This window comes from Arvicola amphibius, chromosome 6 (assembly GCF_903992535.2).
Source record: "Arvicola amphibius chromosome 6, mArvAmp1.2, whole genome shotgun sequence".
Lineage (NCBI taxonomy): Eukaryota > Metazoa > Chordata > Mammalia > Rodentia > Cricetidae > Arvicola > Arvicola amphibius.
The window spans coordinates 32,763,150-32,783,632 of record NC_052052.2 but is presented as its reverse complement, the minus strand read 5'-3'; the positions used below and the strand labels follow the sequence as shown (position 1 = coordinate 32,783,632).

Sequence of the window (20,483 nt, the reverse complement as noted above, 5' to 3'; positions counted from 1 at the left end):
GCATGGTGCCTGTAACTCCAGTCTCTTATCCTAATGTATAGCCCAGCGTCAGCAGCTCAAGTCAGCTTCCCCAAGGCCCTCTCTGAGCTCCACAGTGTCCTGTCCAGGTCTGGAAAGCCTACCAGCACCACCCCCTCTCCTACCCAGCCCTGCTCACCCTGTGCCCCCAGGAAGAAGCCTTTACTAGGGAGAGTCTAGCCGACTATCCATGGGCAGCGTGCTTAGCCTGGCGATGTGGTAGGCAGCGGGTGGGGGGTAGCTCTCTGGACACAGGCCTCTTTGTGCCCAGCTTGACTTGGCTGCTTGGTATGAGGCTCAGCTGCTCCTAGGTCCTTAGCCTGAGAGGAAAGGCAAGGTTTTAGAGGGGTTAGGGGGCTCTTGGCTCAGGCTCCCTCCGCGGTATCCCCTTTCTTACTGGTAACAGTTTCTCAGGTGGGCTGGTATACCTGGCATAGAGAGTGCTGAGGGCTAGGCACCATCTGGCAGCTGTGCCTCTCTCTCTTCTGCCAGGCCTGCCTTCAACTCCTGCCAGCAGAAAGGAAGCCCCAGGGTATGTGGCAGTGTGACATGGTGGTCCAAAGAAAAGCCACTGGGGGAGACTCAGAGGGTCAGACATGGGGGCACAAATGCCTTCCTGATGGTAGCTTCTTTCTGTCCCCACAGAATGGTGCTGTGCCCAGTGAGGCCACCAAGAAGGACCAGAACCTCACGCGGGGCAACTGGGGCAACCAGATTGAGTTTGTGCTGACGAGCGTGGGCTACGCCGTGGGCCTGGGCAATGTCTGGCGCTTCCCATACCTCTGCTACCGCAACGGGGGAGGTACCCAGTGGGCACAGGGCAGGGACCACCCACTTGGGTAGAGCCCACCCATCAGGGCTTGGGCCATTGTCTCCCTGGCACAGACATCACTCCAGGAAGAAGCTGACCTCTAGCCCTGGTCTTTGGCCATCCCTGGCTTAGGCACATTTGCCTAAAATGCAGGCCACCCTCAGACCCTGACAGCCTGATTCTGCCAGCCTGCTCTTTAAAGTCTAGGAGAAGTAGAGGAAAAGACTCGAATTTCCTGGGCTCCTTGTCTTAGTTCCCGATGTTTCAACAGCATTCCCCCCACCCTCCAGATGGTGCAGAGATGCTTTAGGATCCCAGTGATTGTGAAATCAATTGGTTAAATCATCAAATCCTACCCCAGCATGGCAGTTTGGGGGCTGGATTTTCACCAGAGCAGACTTTCCGGGAGTCTGTCAAGTTCAAAGCCAGGCTGTGGGGATTGTACCTTAGCTCTCCTGTCTCAGTACTAGTGAAGCTCAGAGGTTTTATTGTGGGTTCTGAGAAGGACACTTGGGGAGGTGTTCCCCAAGCCCACCCTGAGCCTGGCCTCTCCCTGCATGCCAGGCGCCTTCATGTTCCCCTACTTCATCATGCTGATCTTCTGCGGGATCCCTCTCTTCTTCATGGAACTCTCCTTCGGCCAGTTTGCAAGCCAGGGCTGCCTGGGGGTCTGGAGGATCAGCCCCATGTTCAAAGGTGAGGCCTTGGTGGGGGGTGTGTACATGCACATGTGTGCATGTGCTTGTGTATGTGTGCGCACATGTACACCACACACACACAACACACACGCGCGCGCGGCCAGCTTGTCCATCTGTACAAACACGAATATCCCCTGTGGGGCATCAGTACTGACCTAATCCTGACATCAATGGCCAAGGCCGTGGCTACACACTGGGATTCACATTTATTTGACCCCCTCCTGCGGTGTATATACACAAAACTCCTTCCCCCCCCCCCCCCCCCCGCCGAGGCCCGAACCCTCCCTTCTGTGACTCTCTATCAATGACTGACTGCCCATCTTTTACCTCGATAAGCCAGGCTCCTCCTCCAATGCTTCCTGCGCTTTCCCCTCCAGGCGTGGGCTACGGCATGATGGTGGTGTCCACGTACATCGGCATCTACTACAATGTGGTCATCTGTATTGCCTTCTACTACTTCTTCTCGTCCATGACGCACGTGCTGCCCTGGGCTTACTGCAATAACCCCTGGAACACGCCTGACTGTGCCGGGGTGCTGGATGCTTCCAACCTCACCAACGGCTCCCGACCCACTGCCCTGTCCGGCAACCTCTCTCACCTGCTCAACTACACCCTGCAAAGAACCAGCCCCAGCGAGGAGTACTGGAGGTGAGGCTCCCGGTAGACACTGGATCCGAGGGACCTGATGGCAGCCCTCAGCTCTCCCTGTCCCCGTCAGGCAGCCATGCCTGGATCATCTGCACACAGTGCTTACTGCCCAGGGCATAGAGTTGGGTAAAATGGCAGACATATAGAGGGTCATGGGAGACTTGAAGGTGATCTGGGAATTCTTTCAGAGTAGCAGTGCAGGAGGGCTCTGGAAATCTTAGGCCAGTCAGGGCAAGGGGGCCGGCATGCTAGAGAGAACGGCACTAGTGAGGCTCCCAAAGGACCAGCGGTTATTCTCAAAGCTGAGGGGAGCCTGCTCCATTGAGACTAACATGGATGGAGGGCTCTTGTGGGCTTTGAGGTGGCCTTGAAGGAGCACTGTGTTCCTAGAGAACTAACACGAATTAAGCTTCTACTTCGTATTGTAGAACACAAGGAACTGTGGACGTGCACTAGGTCAGGGATGCCATGGCAGCCAGACCCACTCTGTTCAGAGGTGGCAGAGAGACTAGTGGCTCTGGGCCTGTGAAGGGAGGTTGCTGCTGGAGGTGTCGGGATCACCTTGTCCCGGCTGGCAGAGAGAGGGCACAGTTGGGTCTTCCTCCTACGTCTTACTGGAGAGTCCTGGGGCAGAGGATTTTTGGATGTGGGAGGTAGGCCTCTTCTATTCGTTATATAGACTTCTGTAGCATCTGCTCTAAAGGCCCTGTGTGCCCGTGACAGGCGTAACATGGTCCTGAGCCTCTGCCCCAAGAAATTCAGTCTGTGGGTGATGGTGACTTCCATGAGATGGGGACAAGAAGAGGTGATCATAGCTCAAGAAATGGGAAAGAGAAAAGTAAAGGAATTAGGAGGGTGTGAGTAGCTGAGCAGAGGCCAGAAGGAGGCAAATGGAAGCAGAGATTGGGAACAAGGGGAGCTGAGAAAAGAGACAAGGAGGGCGGGCGGGCCTCACATGGCATCAGCTTCTATGGAAGCCTAAAAGCTTGAAGCTTTCTCTGCTGTGTGCTGGAGGCCAAAGGCGAGGTGTACAAGGCCCCAGGCCTGCTGAAGTTGTAGCAGGGCCTCTAAGTCCAGTCCTGAAAGCGCAGACTCCAAAGAAGCAGTCGTGGGACAGGCCGGTTTCGGAGAGGACACCGGAAAGAGAGCAAGACAGAGCTCACACCCAATCAGAGGACTCTGGGTAACTGTCCATCAGGGGTGCAATGTGTACAAGACAGAAGACGAACTTCTCTGGAGCTCCTAAAAGCACAAACCCTGCCTACCCTCCTCACCCCAAGCAGATGCTACAGCGTTGCAGGCTTCAGGGACAAAGCTCTGGAGACGTTAGCCAGCGAAACCAGCGGGGAAATCGCTCAGAGAATCTGCCTAGGGAAGCGTACTGAGGGAACAGCTGGGCTCTGCTCCCCAGCTGGGGCTCTGCCAGGCTAAGCGGCTCAGTTTCTAACCCTAGTGGCTCCCTGCTGCCACCTCCTGGAAAGCCTGGAAAGACACTTCCCCCCTGCTTTAATGGTGATTGAACACCACTCCACACCCACCCTCGTGCATGCAAGGCAAGTGCCTCACCCTTGAGCTACATCCCCTTCTCTTACTTTATTTTGAGACAAGGTCTCACTAAGTTGCCCAGGTTGGTCTTGAACGTGTGGTCCTCCTGCCCAGACGCTAGAGAGGCTGGGATCATGGGCCAGCATCAACAGGTCTGTCTTGAAAATGACCCTTAATAGAGCAGTGGCTGGAAAGAGTGGGTATATGTTCAGTGGCAGAACATTTGGCTATCATGCCGGAGGTCCAGTGTTGGATTCCCCAGTCCCAGAGGAGGCTAGGACTGCCCAGGCCTCACCGATGAAAGGAGAGCAGGGAAGTGTTGCCACTTTCTGTATACCAGCACACTATCTCTGATAAGTTTTCCTAGCTCCGTTTTCCGTTTTCAGATTTAGAGACTGACATCCCAAGTAAGGATCCAGATTGCTCTGGAGGTGACTGGGCTATGTCCCAGGCCCGCCCTAGCTCTGCTCATGTCCGGTCCTAGGCCAGTGGTGTTCTGCCAGTCTTCTTAGTTCCTTTGAAAGGTGGCATGATGTAGTTACTGTTTTATTATTGAGATCAGCAGGCCAACAGAAAGATGAGAAAGGCTGGGGTGTGGACCAATAGCGGAGCTTGCCTCGCACTTGTGAAGTCCTTGATTTGATCCCTAGCACCTAAACGACAGACAGACAGACAGACAGGTGCCTTTAATGCGAGAGAATCTGGAGGGGCAGGATTCTAAGCCACTCCTCCTCTCCCTCCAGTCCCCAGACTCCTTCCAGCCCCTAAACTCATGACCAGGCTTTCTCAGCTCCAGAGCCTTCGTGGCAGCCAACACCTGGCACAGAGTGGACTCTGATCCCAGCTCCACCTCACCCACCCCAGTGTCTCATGCCAGTGTCATAGTCATACTGACATCTCCAGGCCTGGCTCTGCCACTGGCCCATTGTATGTCCATGGGAGGTCAGCGAACCTCTCCAAGTTGGATTGCTCACCCCTGGAATCTGGGTGGCTATAATTCTTCCCTCCCTGTTGCAGAGGTGAAATGTGCTATCAGGGCCTAAATCCCAGAGGTCAGTAGCAAGTGCTCAAGTGTGCCCGTGAAGCCTGGAAGAGGAGGCTCTCTTCTCAAACCAGTTACCGTCTACTCGTGGAAATAAGATCTCTGTGTAGCTAGAGTTTGGGACTTTATTTATTTTCATACTTTTGAGACAGGGTTTTATATAGCCCTAGCTGGCCTGAATGCCCTATGTAGAACCAGGCTAGCTTTGAACTGACAGAGAGCCTCCTGCCTCTGTCCCCCAAATGCTGAGATTAAAGGCATGTTTGTTTGTTTGTTTGTTTTTGAGACAGGGTCTCACTGATACCTAGAGAAGAACTGAGTGTGGTGATACACCTGTCATCCCAGCAGCTGGGAGGCTGAAGCAGGAGAATCATAATTTTAAAACCAACCTATGATACCTAGTGGACCTAGTCTCAAAAAAGAAAAAAAGCAGCGGGAAAAGGCAGAATAATTCCTGAGAGGTCATATGCCAGAAGCCAGCTTATAAATAAGTCACATTCCAGAATGCTCTGAGGTTAATTGTTTGATCTCAAAAGCACATGGTCCAAAGCAAAACAAAGAACTAAATACAGTACAACCTAAAATAAAGCTAGAATTCATTGCTTGGTTCCCAGGCTACCCATCTAAGCTCTGCACTCCTGATACAATAATACTATACTTGTGCAATAAAAAATAGCATCAAATACTGCCATTTTAGCATGTGTAATTAGGCAAAGTTTCTTTATTTTCTAAATCCTTAAATGAAAGAGGGTTTCTTGACTTGAATGTTGGCACTTGCAAAAAAGTGACTCAGTAGGAGCAGACGGAGTCTGTGGTTATTCTGAAGGACCCACCTTGCCGGCACTGGTGTCTTGCATAGGAACACCCAGGCAGGCCTGACCTGGGCTGCCAGAAGTCCTAGTCCATTGCCTTCAGCTATGAATGGCCTTGTTTGTCTAGCTCAATGGGCCAACAAAATTGTTTTCTGTGTGTGCTATGTATGAAGGGGGAGAAGGCAGGGAATCAGTCAAAGGGGACCTGGAGCCTCTGAGTCTCATGGCTCCTGAACTTTGTCTGTTGATTCCTGTATGGCTGAGCCAGAAGAGGGTAATGCCAGCTTTGGATACTGGTGTAGACAGTTGGGAGAATTGGGCAAAGGGAACGGGAGTTAGACAGCACCCTCTGCAGGTCAGGCAGTGAAGGGTGGCCTGGGAGGAAATTAGGAAACTAAAGGAGGCAGTGGAAGTCTCCTTTGGGTGGTCAGGCAAGCCGGCCAAGTTCCAGCCCTGACAGCATTGTTCTATGAAGACCAGGAATCATACCCTATCCCAAGACATTCAAAGTGTCTGCATGAGGTTGAGAGCTGCTGTGGGCACAGCTGAGGATGCTGGGACCCCCAGGGAGACAGCCTCCGGTGAGAGCTGCGCTGAGTCTCCAGCAGCAGAAGGGAGTCTGCGTTTGACCTATGTTGTGATGAGAAAGTGGAGACTCAAGATGTCTTTGTTGCTTCCTTCTCACCTCTAGCCTAGATCCTTCATCCGGGCTCCCTCCTTTCTGCCTCCCAGCCCGTTTGCCAGTGTTCATTTACTCAAGATCAAATAATTGAGTATCTCTCAGTGCCAGGCACTGGAGATGTACGGCCGTGAACAAAGTGAACAAAAGCTTCCATCTTCAGAGGACAGAGGACAAAAGCCATTAAAAGGCTCAGTTGGTAGAGTGCTTTCCTTGCATGCGTGGAGGCTTTGGCTTGACCCTCAACACCACATAAAACCTGGCAAGGTGTCATACACCTGTAATACCAGCATTCAAGAGGAGGAAGCAGTAGGATCATAAGTTCAAGGTCATCCTCAACTACAGAGTGAGTTCAAGACCAGCCTGAGTGACATGAGACCTTGTCTTATAAAAAGCAAACAAACTATTGATAGCAAAATAAACAGAATGAGAGAAGGATGTGTATGCTGTTGAGGAACATAAGAGTGGGGTAAGGCATGCTGGACTGGGGTGAAAGCTGCATTTTAAGCTATATAAAGCTATATAATCAAGAAGATCAGTTTGAGAAGTGGTCATCTGAATAAAGACTAGAGGAAGTGGGGATTACATGGACAAGCCCAGCTATATCCTGAGCAGGGATGTAGTGTGAAACACGGCATCTTGCTCACATGTGTAAAAGGTGTCAAGGTGGCACATGGCCTTATGTACACAGATCTCTGGTGGTTGTCGGGGAGAGAGAAGCCATGTCATTCAGAGACAGTAACATTTACAAAGGCCCTGGGGTAGGGGGCAGGCTAACATGTTTGCGAAAAACCAAGTCCAGTGCAGCTAAATATAGACAGAAATTTCTGGCCTGCCTGGTCCTGCAGATATTCAGTTCCAAAGAAACGCACAGAGGCTTATATTAATTATAAACTGTTTGACCTATTGCTCAGGCTTATTACTATCTCTTACAACTTAAATTTACCCATAATTCTTGTCTATGTTTAGCCACGTGACTTGGTACCTTTTCTCAGTGAGGCATTCTCATCTTGCTTCCTCTGCATCTTGCTGGTGACTGACTCTCTGCCTTTCTCCTCTTCCCAGAATTCTCTTAGTCTACTCATCCTATCTATACTTCCTGCCTGGCTACTGGCCAGTCAGCATTTTATTAAACTAAGTGACAAATCTTTACAGTGTATGAGAGCATTATCCCACAGCATTTCCCCTTTTTCTTTTCAAAACAAGAACTCTGAATCTAATCTCCTTTGTTTAGCTTTCCTGACCATTATCCATAGCAACTTGTAACCAACACACTAAACAAAGACAAACATCCATAATCCATTTTTTGGGGGAATGTGGGTGTAGTTTTCTAGGCTACTTCCTGCTGAGAACCCAAAGAAAATTTAGGGTTATGGTCAAGTCCTGACTGGAGTGTCCTGTGAGGCTGGATCATATCAGCCAGCAGTGTTGAGGCTACTCTGGCTGTAGAACTCAGAAGAAACTGTAGCAGAGCTCTGAGACATTTGGTTATCTGTGCCATCTGCTCCTATCAGAGATTTTTCAAGGGATCTTCCTCAACCAAACCTGATTTTTCTTAACCCAGAATGAATCCAAAACCTCTTATTTCCTGTGGAAATAAAAGCAGAACCTCTCTCCCAAAGTAACATATCTTTTGACTTAAAATTTGAAGTCAAGATATTTTTAAAATAGACAGGTTGGTTTAATCCAGCAGCATTTATAATCAAATGTCTTATAGCAACTGTTGCTCCTTCCTCAGCAATCAAACAATCCAAAGATAACATAATAAACTCTCCACACTCTCTCTATATTTTCCATCTTTATGTGGCTTTCTTTTTACTCTCTTTTATTTTTGTTTTTTTAATTTTTGGTACTTTTGAGACAGGGTTTCTCTGTGTATTTTTGGCTGCCCTGGAACTCAATCTGTAGACCAGGCTGGCCTTGAACTCACAGAGATCCACCTGTCTCTGCCTCCTAAGTGCTGGGATTAAAGGTGTGTGCCACCACACCTGACTACTCTATTTCTTTTAAGAACTTTATCTTTTTTCTTTTCTCTCCCAAGCCTATGTATATTTTTGAACACACTGTAAACCATTTAGGGAGTTTTTTTCATCTGAATCTGTCTTTACTGTTTACCTTTTTCTGACCACATGAGTCTTTAATCTGCTAAATGATATGCCTTGGATTAAAGCTGTAGCTTTGGCAGCTGGCTCCACCCCATTCCTTAGATTTTTGAGAGTCTAGCTTCATGGCAGAGGTCCTGGCAAGGGCCAGATTTATTGCTACAACTCTGTGGAGTTTCTAGGTCTATGCTACCACCAAGAAGCCGGATGCCAGCTGCTCATGAACGCCACTTAAGTGTTTAGTGGCAGGGCCTCTTAAAAGAGCTGTGAGGTTTTTGCCACTGATGCTGAATCAGGAAGCCTCTCGTAAAGGAGCTGCACCTCTTCTTGCTGCCAGCAGAGTACCAGAGAAAAGACAGTTATCAAGAAGATGTGCTTGACTCTGTTCTTGTCTGTCTAGAATCTTTTTATTTTTTTATTTTTTTAAAAAAAAGCTTTCTCAGGCTTTATGTGGAAATTCTTGCCAAACATTTGGGTGCCGTTTGTAGAAGGAAATTTCTGTCTCACCCAGTCCCACAGCCATTCAGTTTCAAATAAACAGATGCATACATTAATTATCAACTGTTTGGCTTATTGCTCAGGCTTATTACTAACAAACTCTTACAGCTTAAATTCACTCATAATTCTTTTTTTTTAATATTTATTTATTATGTATACAATATTCTGTGTGTATGCCTGCAGGCCAGAAGAGGGCAGCAGACCCCATTACAGATGGTTGTGAGCCACCATGTGGTTGCTGGGAATTGAACTCAGGACCTTTGGAAGAGCAGGCAATGCTCTTAACCTCTGAGCCATCTCTCCAGCCCTCACTCATAATTCTTGTCTATGTTTAGCCACAAGACTTGGTACCTTTTCTCAGTGAGGCATTCTCATCTTGCTTTCTTTGCATCTTTCTGGTGACTGACTCTCTGCCTTTCCTCTTCACAGAATTTTATACTTCCTATACTTCCTGCCTGGCCATTTAGCATTTTATTAAACTAATATGAGTGACAAATCTTTACAGTGTACAAGAGTATTATCCCACAGGAGCTAAATCTGTGAGCAAAGTGGGGGAAGGGAAATCAGAGAAATGGCAGAGCCAGGGACAGCGGATCCTGTAGGGCCTATAGCCAGTGTCGGGGGTTACTGTAGCCAGTGCAAGGCTTGGAGCCATAGAGGGTCTTGATCGTTCTAAAACAGACCAGAGCCTCAAAGCTCTCCCATTGCCCTCAGGAGGAAATGGAAATTCTTCAGTTTCACTTTCACTGCTTCTTACAATGAGGGCCTCTTCCTGATCATCGGCTCCTTCCCGTCCATCACCCTTCTGTTTCCCCTGTCTTCTCTTTCTGATGTATTCCCGTCTTTCTGAGCTAACCAACATGCCCAGGCTCGTCCTGCTAGCTCCTGGCCCCCTGCCCTGTCACAGGCCTGCCCTTCCCACCATCCCTTTCACCCACATCCTCACACCGTAATTCCAGCCTCATCTTTCCAGGGAAGCCTTCATCCTGGCTTTCCTTTCAGCTGAGACACCACCACCATCCATACCCTACACCCTTCCTGTGTCCTTCCTACCCATAGCAGCCCTGCTTGCTCTCCTCCACCCTCTTCCCCGAGGACCAGGAAGAAGCCTGTCCAATTGACCCAAAGAACGCAGCCTGCCTGGCATAGGGCTGCAGGTGGAGTTACACCCACAAGGGGAGGAGTTAGGGTGATATCATCACCCTGTCAGCTCTGCTCCTGAGAGCTGGAGCAGACTACTATGGTATAGCTCTCTGAAGGCTTTCAGGAGGAGGTGCTTCTGATAGGATGAATGGGCACTCCTGTAGTGTGGAATGCACACAAAAGGACCTGGGATGGGCTCAAGCAGATACTGGGCGGGCATCAACCCCTGTCAGAGGAGAAGAGACTAGCTCAAACTTGACTTGGTCTCTCAAAGCCCTTGAGGGTCCCAGGATGGACTGCAGGGCAGAGGGCTGGGGTCCCAAAGCACCTCCTATTCTCCCACAACAAGGCTTCTGGGACCTGGCAGCATGAGGTATAGATCATGAGTCTTGGTTGCTGGGTAGCAGAGGCTGGCCCTCAGTGACAGTCACCTTCCCCTCCCCAGGCTGTATGTGCTGAAACTGTCTGATGACATTGGAAACTTTGGGGAGGTTCGGCTTCCCCTCCTAGGCTGCCTCGGCGTTTCCTGGGTGGTCGTCTTCCTCTGCCTCATCCGAGGAGTCAAGTCTTCAGGGAAAGCAAGTACCCTCCCCAGGCAGGGTTTGTTCCCACCCTGCCTCTCCTTCCTGGGCTGATGGGAGTCTAAGGGAGGGGTAACAAAGAGCCACAGGAGAGGAAGGACCAAAGCCAATAGTGGCTGGGGTCAGAGAGGTAACAGGAGGGTTGGAAAGGGTTCTAGAGGGATCCATGGAACCTGTGTCTTGTCTCAGGTGGTGTACTTCACGGCCACGTTCCCCTATGTGGTGCTGACCATTCTGTTCGTTCGTGGAGTGACCCTGGAAGGAGCCTTCATGGGTATCATGTACTACCTGACCCCACAGTGGGACAAGATTCTGGAGGCCAAGGTGGGACGTGGAGGATTGTCCCAAAGGGACCAGGTAGGGACAATTGCTCCCCGGCCTCTGACCGCAGTGGCTCACTGCTGGCCTCTCCGCAGGTGTGGGGGGATGCTGCCTCGCAGATCTTCTATTCCCTAGGCTGCGCGTGGGGCGGTCTCATCACCATGGCCTCCTACAATAAGTTCCACAACAACTGCTACCGGTAAGTGTTCCCCTGCCAGCCTGGACACTGCCGGTTTTCTGTCCTCTCCACAGCCTGACCCTGGATCCACAGGACTACCAGACTCCCGCGCGGTCTGCTGCCTACTGGGGACCTCCTGTACTCATGACCTTGAGAATCTCGTGTCTCAAGTGGGTCATGAGAATAGACAGCAAAGGACTGGCCAGAGAGGGGGATGGGTGGACAAGGGGTCAGGACCCCTGAACTCGCTTTAAAAAGACCCAAATTGATAGGAAAAGGAGTTAGAGACACTTGTGTTTCTAGACTATCCTATCTCCATGTCTTCTTTTGGCCCAAACTGAGGAAAGGGAAGCAAGCTGGGTCTCCTAAACTGTCCTGTTTTTCTCCCTCAGGGACAGTGTCATCATCAGTATCACCAACTGTGCTACCAGTGTCTATGCTGGCTTCGTCATCTTCTCTATCCTAGGCTTCATGGCCAATCATCTGGGTGTGGATGTGTCCCGAGTGGCAGACCATGGCCCTGGGCTAGCTTTTGTAGCTTACCCTGAGGCCCTCACGCTGCTTCCCATCTCCCCACTGTGGTCCCTACTCTTTTTCTTCATGCTCATCTTGCTGGGACTGGGAACTCAGGTATGACACACATGCATGCATGCATATATGTGTATGTGTGTGTGCATGCGTGTGTAAGTGTGCATGTATCGTGGAAGCTTGGGCAGGAGGAACTGGGGCTGAGGGCAGGTCCCTATTCTGATGGCTGTGCCTGTAGTTCTGCCTCCTAGAGACCCTAGTCACTGCCATTGTGGATGAGGTGGGGAATGAGTGGATTCTGCAGAAAAAGACCTATGTGACCTTGGGAGTGGCTGTAGCTGGCTTCTTGCTGGGCATCCCCCTTACCAGCCAGGTAAGAATGGAGCCGTGGGGGGTGGGGGTAAGGCGGGGTTGCACTTGCCAGGGCACTTGCAGAATGTGTGGGTAGCTTTGTCTGGGGCACCCTGGCTCATCTGTGCGCTGGCTCACAGGCAGGCATCTACTGGCTGCTGCTGATGGACAATTATGCAGCCAGCTTCTCCTTGGTCATCATCTCCTGCATCATGTGTGTATCCATCATGTACATCTATGGTAAGTGTCCACCTGTCCATGGCCTCGAGGGTCCCAGCCTCTGACTGGCCCCACTCTGTCCTGCTGGGCTGCTGACCTCTCCCCCCATCTCTCCAGGGCACCGAAACTACTTCCAGGACATCCAGATGATGCTGGGGTTTCCGCCACCTCTCTTCTTCCAGATCTGTTGGCGCTTTGTCTCTCCGGCTATCATTTTTGTAAGTTCTCGGGGGTCCTCCCTACTCCTGCTGCCCCTTGGCCAAGTGTCCTCTTGGGAACCAAACCAGCCAGAGCTCTCCTTTGGGCATGAGAGGGCTGGACAGTCAGACGTGTGCACACTCAGAGGTGCCAGGCCCTGCCTTCACCTAGGAAGGGGATATGGAGCCCTTTGACTGACTGAAGCCAGTACTCAAGCTCAGAACTGCGACAGCTTCAGGGGCATAGTCTCACTCCTGGCATTGCTGCCCAGCTGCCTCTAAGGGGCCTCAGGAGTCGCTGATATTGGTGTGGCTTCTGTCTACCTTACTGTTCTTATCCTAGGCCCTCATGGAGACGGCTCCCAAGCAGGGAGATAGATGGCAGATACATGGGAATGTGGCAGCATCCCTGGGCCTCCCAGGACCTGTTGGTGCAGGGCTAGGAGTTAGGTCAGCTCTGAGCCGCCAAGGCTGGGAATTTGCCTGGCTTTGGAGAGAGCATCCCCATTTCCAGGAACATCCATCAGAGCGCTGCACTGGTAGTCAGGCTTCCTTCCTTCGCCCTGTTCACGTTAACTCCTGCTGTATCTCTTTGGTTATCATTGCTGTCTTTACCCTCCAGATATGGAAACTGAGGCACACGGATATTAAATAGGCCACTGCCACACACTTTACTTAATGAGGGCAAGAACCCTGATGCAGACCAAACCAACCATGCTATGGGAGGGATGGCCTGGGGGCTAAAACTTGACTCATTTTGCTGCTTGTTTGAGGTGAGAGGAGGAGGGGCTGACAGCACCGTAGTCACTATATAAGAGGGTCAGAGTGCCCACTCAGTCACTGTGTCAGAGGGCTCACTTGGTGGCAAGGCACTGCCCAGAGGTACCTGTGGCCTCCACAATTCCTCGGAATCATGGAGAGCTAGGTATCAGACTTCCACACTGGCTCATGTTTCTAAAAAGAGGCCCCTGGAGGACTGAGGCCTCTACCACATGGGGTGTAGGATGTTCCTGAGCTTGGCACAGGCTACAGTTTTGGCCATAGGCCCAGCACTGAAACAGGAGGAGCGGAAGTCTCCTTTCAAGGCTGAGAGGCCAGAGCCGCTAAAGGCACTGCCTAGCACCATGCCCTCCCTCGGTGGGTGTGGCATTGGCCCAGGCCCCACCCCTTCCATTACTTGGGGTCACCTACCAAGGGCCTTGGCCTGGCTCTTGTGGGACCTCTAGGACTAGATTGGGGTGAAGTCGGTAGAGCCTGGAGAGCCAGGCTGGAGGTACCTTGGGGACAGGAATCCAGGCTGTGCAGACATATTTATGTTCTCTTTGGGGCTTCATGTGCCCGTGAGACTCTTGACAAACCTTAGCCTTCCCTGAGTCCAATGAAGGAATTCATCCCCGCGTACATCAGGCTGGTCAAGCCAGGTGTGGTGGCACTCGCTCACCTTTAACCCTAGCCCCAGGGAGGCAAGAGGCAGAGGCAGGCTGATACCTGAATTTAAGGCCAGGCTTGTCTACACAGAGAGTTTTAAGCTAGCCAGGGTGACAAAGTGAGACCCTGTCTCAAAAATAAATAAAATAGAACAAAACAAAATAAACACACACACCAGGCTCTGCTGGGTCAGGAAACTTGTGCCCTCCCAGGAAGGACGCTCTAGGTTCAGTGTGGGCAAGGTCAGAGGGACTCGCGCTCCGGGATGTCTCAAAACTAGGAGGCATGTTGAGTCCTTCTGCAGGACCTTTTGGGTGTGGCCTGTGAGCCACCTGGCCAAGTCTGTTTCTTTTAGATCCTTTGTTTGCGGTGGCCATGGACCTCACTTCTTGTCTCACTCACCTCTGTCCTGTCTCCTACCTGACACTCAGTGTTTTAGCCTCTGGGCACTCTCGAGGCTGAATGTGGCGGTTACCACAGCCTTCACGAGACAGGACCTGGCCTGGCCTGCTCCTCAACCCCTTCCTCAATCCCCCGCATCTCCTGATACAAATCAGCTCAAATAGATAATCGAGACAGTGCAGGGCACCTTAGATCCGGAGTTGACGCCATCCTAGGCACTCGCAGGACTATGGGAAATAGGAAGTAGGGCAGCTCTAAGGAATGCAGAAGGGAAATGCCATGGAGAAGCCTTTTAGGAGGCAGAAAATCCAGAAAGGCTACCTGAAAGAGGTGGCCTGGGCTCAGGGCGTGACAGGAATGCTAAGGACAGGTCTGCAGAATGGACGGAGGAGGTAGGAGATGTTGGGTGTGCTGAGGCAGGGATGCCATGAGGTGGCCAGCAAGATAACAGGTCGTCTGGCAGAGTTGAAGCCTAAGGCCAGGAATTTGTCCTTATCACAATAGACGGTACAGAGCCGAGAGACAAAATGGCTGCTTTCCAAAGGTGGTGGCAGCTTACTTGTTCTCTGACAAAAACCCCTCTCTTCCTTTTATGGCACCTACATGCCCCAATCACTCCCGGGGCGGTGGGTTCCTCCTGCTTCTTTGGACCAGGTGTTGACAAGTTGCCTACGCTCTGACCAGAACTGAAGGGGCAGGGTTACTGCTGGGAGGGGCTCTGTCCACCTCACACCGTCCCCACCTCTCTGTCCCCAACTCTCCGCTCTGCAGTTCATTCTAATCTTCACGGTGATCCAATACCGGCCAATCACCTACAACCACTACCAGTACCCGGGCTGGGCTGTGGCCATTGGTTTCCTCATGGCCTTGTCGTCTGTCATCTGCATCCCCCTGTATGCGCTCTTCCAGCTCTGCCGCACAGAGGGGGACACACTTCTTCAGGTGAGGGGTGCAGAGGGCTGGGCAGCCAGGCCAGGTGGAAACACTTCTGAGCCTAAGAGGTCTTCTCTTCTGACTCTCTTTTTGCTACGCCCCCTGCCTGCAGCGTTTGAAAAATGCCACAAAGCCAAGCAGAGACTGGGGCCCTGCCCTCCTGGAGCATCGGACTGGGCGCTATGCCCCCACCACAGCCCCCTCTCCTGAAGATGGGTTTGAGGTCCAGCCACTGCACCCGGACAAGGCCCAGATCCCCATGGTGGGCAGTAATGGCTCCAGCCGCCTCCAGGACTCCCGGATATGAGCACAGTTGTTGCAAGGGGAGAGGCCCCACCCAACCCTTGCTCCCGCCACAGAGACTGGGGAGGCAGTGGACAGGTGTGACACGAGTCAGCTGCTGTCACCTTGGCCACCACTGCTAGTGCAGACGTTTGTGCTCATGTCCCCAGTGTTTACACGTCCTTTGGATGCCAAGACAGCAGTCGGGGGTGGGAAAGCCGTGGGAGGATTGCTGTAGGGGTGGGGGTGTCCAAAGCACTTTGGAAGAGGTCTCAGGCCAGGTCCCCAGCGGCCTGCCAGGCTTCACACGGCCTCTGATACCCTCATACTCCGCCCTGAGCTGTTTGACCAGGGGATAAGAGGTTCTGGCTCCACACCCCACTTGTTGCCCTCCAGCCTCATGACCAGTGTTCCTGACCGCAGCCTCTGCCCAGGCAAACCTGTATCTTCTTGCTTGGAACAAGGCAAGGGGCTACAGGCTCACAGTGTTACTTAGACTGTATCACCCAGCCCTGTTTGTGTAATTATTTTTGTAAAAATGGTATCATCTGTGGTTGCCCCCTTCCCTGGCCCCAGCCTTGGATCCAGTCTGTCTTCCAGGCCTGCCTACACCTCACTTGGCTGCTCCAGGGCCTCTGCCCTTTGGCCCAGCCATGGTTGTCAGGCCCAGCCAGCCGAGGCTGTGACCAAGCAGCCTGCCCAAAGCACTTATGGAGGGAAAGAGAGGGGACTTCTCTAGGAAGTTTGAGCCTGGAGCCTTGGGGAAGGGGACCCTGCACGACATTCCCTTGTCCACCCTCCACCAGGTTGAAGGCCCAGTCTTCCCAGATGTGCTACCCCGTTTAATGTGCCAAATGGCCCCAGTTCACGTGCCCACCGCCCCTCTGCAGTCAGAGCTCCGTCTCCCGATCCCTGCAGTGTTCATTTGTCCATCCTGTGCTCTCTGCAGTGACAGCCCTGGCCAAGCCACCTCTAATCCTCTGTAGCAATAACGGTGTGCCGCCCGCCACTGCCCATTGTGCACCACTAGGGTTTTAAAGTCCATAGATTTTAATGAAATTTCTATTCCTGTCTCTGAGCTGCTGCTGTGCTTTGTCCGGGTCCCTTGGGGACAAAAAGTCAGGCTGGGATGGGACCTCTGTTTGCCAAGCCTCTGTGGAGGCCTGCATAGAGGAGAAGGGCCAAAGGCTTTGATGGTTAGAACAGGTGTCCTGCCACTCGGTCCTAGATACTAGTGACCTGGGAAGGGAAGGGGCTGGGACCAGACTAACACACAGCTCTGCGGGGACTGAGTGAGCTCATCCAAGAAGGAAGCAGAAGCTGGTAGAGCTATGGCAGCTGGAGGGAACAGCAGATGGGCAAGTTACAGCAGAAGCCTCTTTTGTGACCAGCCCTTCAGGTTGGAGCCTGGGATGCTGCACTGGACACTGATGTGGAAGTTGGCTCTTCCCAATAGCTGTACCGAAGCTGCCGTCTCCAGCGGTGGGTGACTGCCTGACCTTGAGGGTGGGGGCAGCGCTCTGAAGGAGGTGTAGGCATGTAGCCATGGAGACAAGGAAAGGGTCTGCAGCCCGGAATGGACCTCAAGGGCTTCTGCCTGCACGGGATAGGCAGCTGTGAGATGACCATGACCTGACCCTTCACACGACCCCGCCCACTCTGTGTTTTGGTGTACCTGTGCTTGGCAGAGACACAGGAAAGCCCCATAGAGACCTGTAGCTCCTGTTCCATGGCCTTCTTCTGTTCCTTTATCTCTGAGCAAGGGCACAGCTGAGACAGTGCCTGACTTTTCTAGAGAACATACAGTATGGGGAAAGGTGGGGGCAGGGTATTCTGGGGGCTTGCTTGGGGTCCTTACCTGCCAGGGTGGGCTCTAGGGTGGCCTTGGAGGGCTGGCAAGCCTGCATCTGCTCCGTTTCCAGACAGTGCTGTGGAGAAAGCTGGTTCAGGGACCCCTCCTAAAGGTAGGGCTCAGGGGCAAGACCATGCAGCTTTGCATTCTGGCCCTCATGAGTGCATAGCCCGTGGAGAAGGCCACGCTTAGCAGGATGATAGCTGCACATCCAGTCCCTTAAGGAGATAGGAGGCAAGAGACCCTGGGCTGTCCAGTGGGTTAGTCTAAAACTGCTGCCCATGGCCTCTGAAACATGAGAGACGGGTGTAGGACTCACACACCTTGACATACACATAGGTCCACAGAACACAACAGAGAACCTGGGGAAGGCTCAGGGCTGTGCTCACCTGCAGGTCAGAGATCTCTTTCTGCAGCATGTGACATTCCTTCTCCAGGAGGCTCCTAGACAGGAGCATGAACAGCCAGAACCAGTGAGCAGGACCTCCCAGCTGGACCCATCACATGGTCCCAACCTCCAGAACTACCAGGAGCCACATTGTTCTGTGGATACTGCCTGGCCATAGCCTTCCAGCACCCACCATTTCCAGTCACCTCACTATTTTCACCCCCGTGGGCACCATCCTCTTCTGTACCCTGGCACTGAGCCTCTGGCTCATCCTGCTTCCATTAGCCCCACATCACAGCCTTCTTGTGCTTAGGGCCCTGGCGCGCTTGCACGCACACACACGCGCGCGCGCGCACACACACACACACACACACACACACACACAGTCTACCTACCTGCACACTCCCTTCCAGGCAGTCCCAGCCCCTTAAGGTCCACCCCTGTCTTCTTGCTCCCAATCTACATGCACTCAAGTGTCCCTAGGCCTCACCTCAGGTGTCTGACAACCTGGTCAATGTTAGACACATTCAGTTGGTCCTTGATGAAACTGAGGTCCCTGTGACAGCTGCTGACAGATGAAGTTAACATCACCCCCTCCGTGTGGCTCATTCTAGTCCTTCAGGGAACAAATGCCATTTCTAGATAATTTTGTTTTCCTTGTACAGGCAACATAATAGAGTACAAACAATAGTTCCAGAGCCTAGGCTTCCACATGGGTTCTGCCACCTTCACCATGTGACCTCAGGGAAGTCGTTTATCTTTCTGAGCTTCCTTTTTTCATCTAAAAACTGGGGACAATGCTCAGCTTATAGGATTGTAGGGAGATTTAAACAAGAGCTTGGAGCCAGGTGATGATGGTGCATGCCCTTAGTCCCAGCGCTAGGGAGGCAGAGACAGATGAATCTCTGTGAGTTTGAGGCCAGCCTGGTCTACAAAGCAAGTTTCAGGACAGGCTCCAAAGCTACAGAGAAACCCTGTCTCAAACCACCCCCACAAAAGAAACTGGTGCAGTCTACCTACTTACGAACATGAGCCCATTCACTTATTGCATTCTGTCCCTAGCTGAAAATGTCATTTGTCCCCTCCTTTCAGCTCTTTATGTACCCCAGTCCAGTCCTTAATCTTGTTCACTAAGCATGAGAAGAACTGCTCACCGGACATGGCCCCCGTCCTCTGTCTAAAAAAACTCCTCTCCCCTTTATTTGCTTGGAAAACCGCTCCTCATACTCTAGAACCAGATTGAAGCAGCCATTTCTCCTAACAAGCTTTGCCTGCTCACTGGACATGGGCAGTGAGCCCATGCTGGGCAGGTGTCCCCTCAGCACCTCAGCCCTCATGTGCCAATCAATACCTGTCACAAGTGGCTAAGTGGTTATAAAAACGTGTCCAAGTGGGAGTGTGGTGGAGCACGTTAGTAATCCCAGCACTCTGGAGGCAGAGGCGGGCGGATCTCTGTGAGTTCGAGGCCAGCCTGGTCTACAAGAGCTAGTTCCAGGACAGGCTCCAAAGCTACAGAGAAATCCTGTCTTTGGCAGGAGGGGGAGGGGGAGAAGAAGTGTCCAGCCCCAGAATGAGAACTCTTCCACAGATCAGACGGACCAATTGGCTGGACCTTCTGCCTGGCAGGGGCAGAGCCTCCCTCTTTACCATCACTTTACCTGGGCTCGACGGTTCTCATCCGGGATAGTTCCTGTTGTGTTGAGTCACACCTGGGCTCCTCCAAGGCAAAGCGAAGGACCCTGGGACTATACTGGGCCCACACCTGAGTCTGGTCCCTGAAAACGTGTGCATGAAGAGACCTCCTTTCAGGAAACCACAGGAAAAGGCCACAATGGCTCTTTGTCAGGGGCTGCCCATCTGATGTCCGGGCCAGAGACTCCCACCTGCCCTCACAGACAGCCTTAAGGCGGAGGCCTTGGAGCAACTGTCGGAGTTCTTGGCGCATGATATCCCTCAGGAGGGGTGGTGGTGCAAGAAGGGAGGGAGAGTCAGACATAGGGTGGGATCCCGAGGCTTGAGAAGACCGAGACTCTTGAAGCAGTGCCTTTAGCATCGCCACCTGCAAGGAGAGCTGGGGCACCTTGCCACTGGGGCAGAGGGGATGGGTGTGTGTTTGGGGGATTGTCAAGGATGGGGGAGTCAAACGGGAGAGAAAGGGCAGCCAGTGAAAACAAGGTGTTAGGGGGTCACCAAATAGGGCTAAGGACCTGGTGGAGGCAGGAAATCACGTGAACTGTAGGACAGGCCTGGAATGTGACCTACCCCCACCCACCGGACTCCCACCTCCTCTCGCAACTCCAGGCTCAGGTCCACCGCTGCCTCCCCCAGAATCCTCTTCACTTCAGGCCGCTCCGGGAGTGGAACATGTTCCTCCACCAGCTCCCACAGGGCTGGGGAGTCCCAGGACATGGCCTGAGTACGTCGCGGCCCCCTGGTCAGACCTATGAGACGGACTGACCGCAGGTCAAGAGTGCTAGATTTCCTGGGAGACCGCTGGTTGCTCCGGGCCAGAACCACGCCCACAGAGCCCCTCCCACAGACATCGAGGCCCCGTCTTGTTCTGCCTAAGTCCCCGCACTGGAATTGCTTGGCCTACTTGGGGCCGACCCTCCTGGGTCCGGGATCCTGACCACCTCTGGGGAAAACCAGGCTGTGGCAGCCGGGCCTGAGCCCCTTCCCTCCCAAGAGGCGGTCACCTGGGAAACCACCGAGCCCCAGGATCGCCCTCGAGAGAGGCCCCGCCCTACCCACGATAGCAGAGCCACATGCTAGTCAGCTAGCGCTTGAGCTTACCCCTGGACATCTTTCTACCTCGGAGGAAATAGAA

General features: G+C 52.5%; 2 protein-coding genes across 4 annotated transcripts in view; one reads left to right on the top strand and one right to left on the bottom strand.

The window, feature by feature from the left end:
- Window positions 1-16,494, top strand: part of Slc6a9 (solute carrier family 6 member 9) — a 37,332-nt gene extending 20,838 nt beyond the window's left edge. For 2 of the 3 annotated variants that reach the window (XM_038333181.1, XM_038333182.1), the window contains exons 3-15: window positions 664-820; window positions 1,394-1,525; window positions 1,905-2,175; window positions 10,442-10,574; window positions 10,767-10,901; window positions 10,994-11,097; window positions 11,469-11,706; window positions 11,843-11,977; window positions 12,096-12,195; window positions 12,292-12,392; window positions 14,973-15,143; window positions 15,247-15,396; window positions 16,223-16,494. In XM_038333181.1, the coding sequence (XP_038189109.1) occupies window positions 664-820; window positions 1,394-1,525; window positions 1,905-2,175; window positions 10,442-10,574; window positions 10,767-10,901; window positions 10,994-11,097; window positions 11,469-11,706; window positions 11,843-11,977; window positions 12,096-12,195; window positions 12,292-12,392; window positions 14,973-15,143; window positions 15,247-15,396; window positions 16,223-16,402 (2,007 nt within the window). In that variant the 3' untranslated portion in view covers window positions 16,403-16,494. Of the gene's footprint in view, window positions 1-663; window positions 821-1,393; window positions 1,526-1,904; window positions 2,176-10,441; window positions 10,575-10,766; window positions 10,902-10,993; window positions 11,098-11,468; window positions 11,707-11,842; window positions 11,978-12,095; window positions 12,196-12,291; window positions 12,393-14,972; window positions 15,144-15,246; window positions 15,981-16,222 lie in introns of those variants that run through there. The other variant, XM_038333184.1, reaches the window with a different exon arrangement.
- Window positions 16,495-16,811: 317 nt separating this feature from the next.
- Window positions 16,812-19,709, bottom strand: Ccdc24 (coiled-coil domain containing 24). Its single transcript, XM_038333185.1, has 7 exons — window positions 19,540-19,709; window positions 19,315-19,431; window positions 18,147-18,272; window positions 17,658-17,712; window positions 17,275-17,344; window positions 17,092-17,170; window positions 16,812-17,013 (listed from the first exon to the last, which is right to left on the bottom strand). The coding sequence occupies exons 1-7, from the start codon at window positions 19,707-19,709 to the stop codon at window positions 16,812-16,814; spliced, it is 819 nt and encodes a 272-aa protein (XP_038189113.1).
- Window positions 19,710-20,483: the final 774 nt, after the last annotated feature.

Bases quoted from the DNA above. Each gene is read 5' to 3' on its own strand.
- Ccdc24 (XM_038333185.1), bottom strand. From the start codon at position 19,709: ATGCTAAAGGCACTGCTTCAAGAGTCTCGGTCTTCTCAAGCCTCGGGA. The intron at 17,345-17,657 runs GTGAGCACAGCC...CTTTCTCCACAG, and splicing joins AAGAGATCTCTGACCTGCAG to CACTGTCTGGAAACGGAGCA. The intron at 17,014-17,091 runs GTACACCAAAAC...TATCCCGTGCAG, and splicing joins TGTGTCTCTGCCAAGCACAG to GCAGAAGCCCTTGAGGTCCA.